At 40.1% G+C, this 8,758-nt stretch overlaps 1 protein-coding gene across 1 annotated transcript; it reads left to right on the top strand.

Annotated features, from left to right (window-relative positions):
• LOC103616087 (solute carrier family 2, facilitated glucose transporter member 11) lies at window positions 1–8,757 on the top strand (the record flags this gene model as incomplete). The annotated part of the gene is made up of 12 exons (XM_017734729.1): window positions 1–90; window positions 386–475; window positions 2,146–2,244; window positions 3,787–3,947; window positions 4,640–4,764; window positions 5,008–5,137; window positions 5,644–5,792; window positions 6,626–6,813; window positions 7,321–7,431; window positions 7,542–7,643; window positions 8,179–8,254; window positions 8,696–8,757. Coding segments are annotated over exons 1-12 (1,311 nt in total), but the record flags the coding sequence as incomplete, so codon positions are not given.
• Between the last annotated feature and the right edge of the window lies 1 nt (window position 8,758).

The raw sequence follows: 8,758 nt of genomic DNA, 5'->3' as shown, positions 1-8,758 counted from the left end.
GTCAGCTGAGGAGCTCAGGCGGGCTCGGGGAGGTGGCGAGCGGAGGTGAGCTCCGGTGGGCAGGAGGGAGGGATGGCACCCAGGCACACGGTAACCGCCCGTCCTTGTGTTTAGTTGCGGGAGGCTGCGGGTGCGGGTTCTGCGCGAAGTTAGAGAAGGACAATGCATGTACACAGTGTTAAGAGGTGGGAAAGCTCCCTGCGGCTGCTGTGAGGCTTTACCGAAGTTGGACATCCGTGTCACAAAAAAGTTCTGAACTGTTGAGGAGAGTCTCAATGGGCGGGGGAAAAAAAAACAACCACCCACAAACCAACACAGAAGTAAAGCTGTGTCCTAATACATTAGTAACTTAAGTTCTTTGGCACCTTTTTTTTCTGTAACGTAGTTTACTAAATTTTGCAAAGGAAATCTAAATCAACCCATGCTCAGAATGGAGCACCAGCCCCTGCTCAGAGGGTCTAGCTCGCCCTGCAAGGTAAGCAGAACCATCCTGGCCTCTGAAGGTGGATCCTGCAGGGAGTTTGTCGTTTTAGCAATGATGTACAAATGTGAAATGTGCGGGTATTTCGTGTTAGCTTTCAAATAGAAATATATTACATGATTAGATTCATGAAGTTTTGTGCTTTCCTTAGACACCTAGCTGTGTTAGAAAGTGGAAGCTATAAAAGCAGTTTCTTGATTCTCATGTTTTACATTGAATACAAATTGAATTTTGTGTCGTGTTTCTGAGGAGAACACACTTCTAAACTGTCAGGAGTTCAATAGCTGACAGAACATGTGAGGCTGTTATCTGTGCTCTCTCCAAGCTCCAGTGTGAGACAGCATGCCAGTGTCACGAGCCCAGCTGATTTGAGCAGGAAGAACAAAAGATCTGTCATAACAAAACCTAAGTTATGTGATAGATGTTAATGATTTTGGGTTGTTTGTTTGTTTATTTTCTGTCTCTTCTAGATTCCAGGCTAGAGCCATAAGACACACAAAATAGGTTTACAGTACTTGGTTAATAAAAGGTCTGACTGTGCAGTATTTTATCACATCAAGTTTTATTTTTTTCTACCATACTCACTGCAGCCCTTACTTACTACTCTCAATTCATTGCTTTGGTTGACATTCAGAGAACAACTTTTTATACTTGGAAACCGGAAGGAAATGTCACTTGGATTTTACTTTAATAAGATCCATTTCAACTTGCAAATTTCAGTCATGAAGGAAGGAAGTAAGTTTTGATGAATTATCTTTAGGAAGGAGACAGCTCTTTCAGAATACAGTACAGTATCTGGAATAACTCAGCATTTCTGGGAACTGGACCAAGAATGAAAATGATGAAGAATTAGCCTACATACCTTACAATGAGAAATTCAGGGAGTACAGGTTTATCGAAAGAAATATGTGCAGTCTTTATATATGAAGGAAGGGGAAATTTGATCACTGTGAAGTGCCTTTAATATAGGAGACATTGTGAATCTGTGAATCTATGAATTTTAGTTTGTAAATACTGATTTGAGAATGTAACTAGGTCATAGATATTGAAAAATTTAAAAAATATATGCCAATGTGCCAATAAACTTTAAATTGAATATTATTGTCAGTGAACAAATTATTGTGATTGAGGTACTGAGGCTTTGCACCTCCCAACTTGCAGACATTGAGTGATCATTTTAGGGACTTAAAATATTGTTTCAAGGGAAATAAAATATTGTTACTTCTCACATCCTGGTTAAAATGACACTCACAAAAATTGGGATTTGGTTAATTCTTATACTGAGTCGTTATGTCTCTAACACCAAACATAAACAGTCGTAGCATTCTTTCATTATAAACAGACACTGTGAGCAGTGTGGTTTATGTAAAAAGCATTTACTCAGTTTCCAATAAAAGTTGTAATGGTTTTGTTGCATACACTTAATCTGGAGACTTGTAATTGTGGTATTTCTAAAGGCTGTTAATGATCATGGCCAAAGCCAGCCTGAAATGCTTCTCCTGCTGCAGGTGTTTGGGAATTCATGCAGTTTTTTAAACAAATACTTTCACTGCTCAAAACTAAATGCATGATGTATTTCACCATAATTTTCTTTTAGATATTACACCTTTGTGGGCTCAAGGTCCTATCTCTTTTCATGCCCATGACTTTCTTTTGTTCCCTAGCTCCCCAGCTGGACCTTGTTCCTGGCTGTTTGTGCTGTTGGAATTGGAGGGACCTTTCAGTATGGGTACAATGTCTCTATTATCAATGCACCCACGCAGGTAAAAGCTTATCTTTTCTTCACGGGCCTGTTTCCTCTCTGAACTCGGCCAAGAGGCCAAATGTGCTTTTGTTGTGATCGCAGTGGGATCTAAAGCAGTCTTCCTCTCATATGAAGGAATCTTGTTAATTTCCCACGTGGTTTCATGTGAATTTGTTTGTGAGTACCTCCCATCAGAGGTATTCTGTGTCAGACAAAAGTGCCAAATAGGCCACGTAAATACCTTTATTATTAGAAGGATTAACTGAATAAGTATTACGTTTTTCAGTTATTAAAATAGCCCAGAACATTATGGGTAGAACAGAACATTTTCAGCTGGAAGAGACCTACAATGACCATCTAGTTCAACTGCCCACTTCAGGGCTGACCAAAAGTTAAAGCATGTTACTAATGGCATTGTCCAAATGCCCTTGGAGCATTGACCACTTGTCTAGGAAGCCTGTTCCTCTCTTTGACCACCCTTTCTGTAGGGTATCCCCACTGTTTCTCCAAATGTCAAGTTTAAACCTCTCTGACACAGCTTTGAGCCATTCCCATTCTTTCTATCACTGGGTGACAGGGAGAAAGGCCAGTTAACAGTTGTCCATCACAAGACAGGTTACTGAAAAAGATCTTAGAGAGATAAACAGTTGCATCTGTAGTGGCTGAGTAACTCGTAGGTATTTTCGCTTCTTACTTGTGCATTCTTTGCTATGGCCTCCAGGATTCTGCATATTTTGCAGATGACTCAAGGATATGAGCAAATGATCTTGTGAAAGTAATGGGTGTAATTTTTTGCCACCAGCTGATTTATTTGCTTGGGAAACTGTGAACACAAAATTTGCTACAATACTGTATGCTTTTTACAAAGCTTAAAAGAAGCTGTTTGTGAAAGAACATGTCATATGCTGGGAACAGAGGGAGAGTCCAAGGAGTTTGTTCTTCTGTAGTCTTCATTTGCAGGTGAAGAACAGGAGCCTCTGATTACAGATACGTCAGTTCAAGAGTTTCTAAAGGCAAATTTTAGAAAACCAAGCATGTGGAATAACAGCTTAAAAGTTCTGGCACCTGAATACTATAAAAAAGGTGGAGTATTATTAGAGTTGAAAAAGGGATTTTACTATGACTTCTTGGATTACACTAAGGCAGGGAGATTTAGATCAAGTGTCAGAATGAGTCCCCTGACGGTAAAATTTATTAGGTTGCAAGGCCTCTGTGCTCTGAGATGTTTCTGAAAACAGTAGGGCCAACCATCCACCCTGTTCCCCTCCTTGTTCAGAAAGACCTCAGAGCTCTCTCGTGGCAGTGCACGTCAGGGTGGTGTTTTTCTGCTGGTGCAGTACCTGAGGCAGGGCACAAAGCAAAGCTGCTCAGCGGCCTTTGAGGTGTGTGGGGAGTAGGAAACACAAGGTCTTCCTTGTGGTCAAGGAAGATTCTGCCAGTCAGATGATACGCCTTGTTAACTCCCAGAACTGGTTCTCAGGATTGGGATGCAAGTTATTTGTATTGCTGTGCTGTAGGGCTGTATAAAATGCTACACATTCATCACTCTTTTCTACTGCAGCATATACACAAGTTCTTAAATGAGACCTGGAGTAGTCGTTATCACAAGGAACTAAATCCAAATTTGCTGACCTTTCTTTGGTCTGTTATTGCTTCTGTCTTTTCCCTTGGAGGCCTGTGTGGAGCCCTGATTGGAGGCAGCATGGCAATCCGGATGGGCAGGTCAGTTGCAGCAGCAGGCATATAGAAACATATTTGCTTTTCCTACCTTCCCCCAGAAATGGAAAGTCAATAAATGGAAAAAGAGTGGGAGAAAAGAGTACCTTGGGTGCCCATACATATTTTTTCACTTTAAAACTGAGTTTTCTAGTAGAATTTTACAGTTTATTCCAATGTGACTTTCAAGGATGAGCCCTGAATTATGACCTTTGACTTTAGTCTTTGCATTACATTTACTGCAATCTGAGTAGGAGAATGCACACAGAGTGTGGTGAAAACATGAGATCCCCCCCCGACACATTTGCAGCCCTTGTGCCAGTAAGGACATGCTGCTTCATCTGTTGCACTTCATGTGTTTAAATGAACAGACCCCATTCCTACCTGGTCAGACATTATTCTTATGTTTAAACATTTTAAAAAACATGAGCAGTTGTATCAGATATCTGGGTTTCCAGGAAATAGCATGTTTCTTCAGTATAAAGCCCATTTTTTCCCCACATTATCAGAAAGGAAAACTGTTTAAAAAACCACGTTATTGCAGATTTCCTTAATGTCTGGTTAGGGTGTGCTGTTTTTTGTTTTGGGGGGTTTTTTGTTTTAATAGTTTTTTGTTTATTTGTTCTGTGGTTGTATATTATTATTATTATTATTATTATTATTATTATTATTATTATTTTGTTCCTCCTCCTCTTTAGGAAAGGAGCTCTTTTGATGAATAATGTTATAGCAATACTAGCCTCCATTTTAATGGGGATCAGTTTTCCTACAGGATTGTTTGAGTTACTGATTGCTGGAAGGTTTTTGATTGGCATAAATTCAGGTGAATGACTTCTTATTCCTACTATCAATAAACTATGGTGAATGATAAATTATTGTTACTTCTGATCCTTTAGGTTTTATGACACGTGTTAATGATGAAAATGTTCTGTAGTTTAGCTTGGAATCTGAAGACAGCTCAATTAATAGGAAATTAATTAAGTCCCATTTCCTATGTGTTTTGGTTTAGCAACTCTTTGCAAAGCAATTTTGATTGATAGGAAAATGTTTTTCCATTTACTTGCAGGTATTGGGTTCTGTGTGCAGCCTCTTTATATTGGGGAGTTTGCCCCAAAACATCTAAGAGGTGGCTTGGCCATGGGGACTTCCATCTTTCTGACTGGGGGAATTCTGACAGGACAAATAATTGGTTTGAGGCAAGAAATGCTTTTTTTTTATTTCCTGTTTTGTGTTACTCCCATGTAAAGAACTCCAATTTCCTACCACTCATTGCAGAACATTCCTTGTGCCATTGTAGCATTAGAATTCACACAAGGTTCCCCTGGAAGAAGAAAATCCTGCTTGGGTCACCTCATTCCTACAACTGCCAGCCATCAGTGCTGTCTCCTCAGGGAAGTAGTCTCAGTTTAGATGGGTCACCAGAAGAGCATCAGTAAAGCATGTACATTTGTGCTGAGTTCATGTTTTCTGCCAATTTCTTGCTGGAGACAGTGGATGTTGGCAAGACAGGACTTGAGAGCAAAGGATTCGTGTTTCAGTATCATAGCACCGCCACTGTTTTTGTTCCCTGTGTGATCACAGGGAGTTGCTAGGGCCTTCATCCAGCTGGAACTTAGAATTTCCAAGAACAGAGACTGCAGTACATAGTAACCAATAGCTAATTATTACTTTTCTTTGCCTTCTTTTTCCACATTTCTCACAGAGAATTATTAGGTGGAGAAAAGCATTTGCCTCTGTTGCTATCCAGCAGCTGTGTTCCAGCATTTGCCCAGCTTTTATTCCTTCCATGGTTTCCTGAAAGTCCCAGATACCTTCTTATTGACAGAGGTGATGAGCTGAGCTGTGCCAAAGGTAATATCCAGCATCTATACTTTCTGTTCTTCAGAAGGGTACAGTGGGTATACTGGGTTCCAGATTCTCCTTTTATCTTTATCCACACAGCAGTTATATCATCTTTTTGGCTCATGTTTTTCCTCCAATGAGCTTATATGGAAAAAGGGATTGTGGAACTCAGGAGCCTATAATGGGTTATGAACAAAACTTTATTATCCTGTTTTGAATATAAGTTCATTGACTGGAGCTTCAAGCTGGTTACTCTTAGTGGAAACTTAGCTATCAGGATCATCAAAAGTCCTACTGTTGGCCTTAGGAAGACAAATTGTCACTTGAAATATATTTAATCATGAAGATTTTAAAGGAACTGATGCTGTATACTCTCTAAGTTTTAGGACCATTTGTAAAGATTTTAGTTTGGGATCCAAATGACTTCTATTTGCCTTAGGAGAAGGATTTATTGTCTTTGCTCACTAGCTGCATCCCACTGGCAACATTAAAGTCAGGGCCATAACAAAGGACTCAGTATCTACCTAGAATTTAAGCAAAACATTTCAAACTGGTAAGAGTGTCCTTTAAGGAGAAGACTATTTGAAAGTCTGAGGTTCAGATACAAAATATTTTGCTTGGTGAATATTTCAAAGTCAGATATTCCTCTAAAAAGAAGCAAAGAAATGCCAGAGAATTCTTCAAATCCACCACAGCAAAAAATGTTGAAAAATCAGCAAGGAGCAAACAAGTCACAAAGCAAAGTTTTCATATCCTAGCAAAAGCCAGGTTATTATGGAAGGATGATTTCCCAGGAGTTATGGTTAATAGGTAAACATAAATTATTCTTTTTCTGTTTTTAGCTTTGAAGCGATTTCATGGTTCTTCAGAGTATCGAAGGGAGATGGAAGACATCCAGCAAGAATGTTTTGCCTTAGATGGGGAGAAACCCAAGAAACCCTGGCAATTATTCACTGACCGTGGTGTGAGATGGCAGCTCATCACTGTCATTGTGATGACAATGGGCCAACAGCTCAGTGGCATTAATGCTGTAAGATTTCATATGAACAAAGAGCTTAAATAATTATTTAAGTTCCACCTGTTTTTCAACCATTTATTAACACAAAGGATCCACATAGAGAAGCTCAGAGAAATGGGATAGGTGGGAAAGAATATCCTTGCATTATTTTTTTTTTTCATTTTTTCTCATTTCTGTGTTTCTGGTATGCAAACTTGTTCAAAGAATGACTTGATGATTGTCTTTACATTCTTCTGAAAAAGTAATTAAAGGTGGATCAGCTTATCCCAGTGTGTCTGGTTTAAGAATATAAAGCATGTTCAGGAACTTGAACAATCCTATTTGCTTTTATGATATCAATATGTTTACTTAGACGTGAATTTAATAGATTGTTATTGCTGCTTATGTTGAATTAGTAACTCACAATATAAAATATATTGATCTGTATGTTTAGTATGAACATGACTTTGTTTCCAGACAATGTTTTAAATACCAGAAAAACCTCATTGTTTGGTTGTTTTGGTTTTTTTTCTGTTGTAGATTTATTTCTATGCAACTTACGTTTTTGAACAAGCTGGGATCTTGGCAGAAAAAATCCCATATGTAACACTCGGCACTGGAATTTGTGAATGTCTCACAGCCCTCTCTTGTGTAAGGAGCAATTTGTTCTACCTCCCAGTATAAAGAGTAATGATTCTTCTTGAAGGATATTGGTAAAAATTAGATCAGTATATTAACAGAAGATTGTATCTTGTCCACAGGGTTTACTGATAGACCATGTGGGAAGAAGATGCCTTATCATTGGGGGTTATGTCCTCATGACGCTCTGGTGCACTGTTCTGACCTTCTCTCTGACTTACCAGGTTAAAGGACTCGTTCCTATTACATGATATGACTAAGGAGTGAAAAGGGCACGTAGTGACACGATATGGGGGAATGGGTTTAAACTGAAAGAGAGTAGGGTTAGATTAGGTATCAGGAAGAAATTCTTCTCTGTGAGGGTGTGGAGGCCCTCGCACAGGGTGCCCAGAGAAGCTGTGGCTGCCCCATCCTTGAAGTGTCCAAGGCCAGGCTGGACAGGGCTTGGAGCAACCTGGAGTAGTTGAAGATGTCCCTGCCCTTGGCAGGGGCTGGAATGGGATGAGCTTTAAAGTCCCCTCCAACCCAGACCACACTACAATTACATAACTCTATGATACAATTTAGTAAAAATTATTGAATGAACACTATTTAATTTCTCTGAAGCAGCACTGTTACATAAATTAGTTGTAAAAGAGTAATGAAAGACTGCTGGTCTTAGTTGCAATAAAATACAAAAGGAAATACAACTGTTAAGCCAGACTTTAAAACCGGATTATCAAAATCTGAACTAAACCTTCTCATTGTCTTCTGTTTCAGGAGCTGTACTCCTGGGTGCCTTACATGAGCATGACGTGTGTGTTTGCCTTCATCTTGAGCTTTGGGCTGGGACCAGGTATTGCACAGGAACGCGTGTGCGAGTGCTGGAAGGTCTGGGAGGGGTGGGGGTGTCACACAGGCAGGAAGCCTTTGCAGCACAGCTGCTGCTGCTCTGGATGAGGAACCCAAGTGAGGCCATGCTGTAGCCTGCAGCTGAGGCTTACCATGCACACTTCTGGGGCAGCTACATGAGAAGGAGGGCTTAGTTCTGCCCTTCAGAGCAGAGGGGTTGTACACTTATCAGAAGGGGCCTGCTGCCTGATCAGTGCTGCTGAAATGGGGCTGTGTTTTAGTGGGACACTTCCTGCAAGGGTAGTAGTCTAAGAACTGTGCTGTTAGGAATCATAACAGATCAGCTAATGGCATATTCAAAAACAAGTCAATTTTTTCTAGCATTGGAAATACCTCAAATGGACTTTTAGCACAATTCTCTGTTCTGTTTTTGAACCATCCGCAGGTGGCATAACAAACACCCTGACAGCTGAGTTATTTGTACAGTCCTCACGTCCTGCTGCCCAGA

This window comes from Corvus brachyrhynchos, unplaced genomic scaffold (assembly GCF_000691975.1).
Source record: "Corvus brachyrhynchos isolate BGI_N302 unplaced genomic scaffold, ASM69197v1 scaffold114, whole genome shotgun sequence".
Taxonomy (NCBI): Eukaryota; Metazoa; Chordata; class Aves; order Passeriformes; family Corvidae; genus Corvus; species Corvus brachyrhynchos.
Note: the sequence above shows the minus strand (reverse complement) of the source record. Positions and strands in the feature narration are given on the sequence as shown.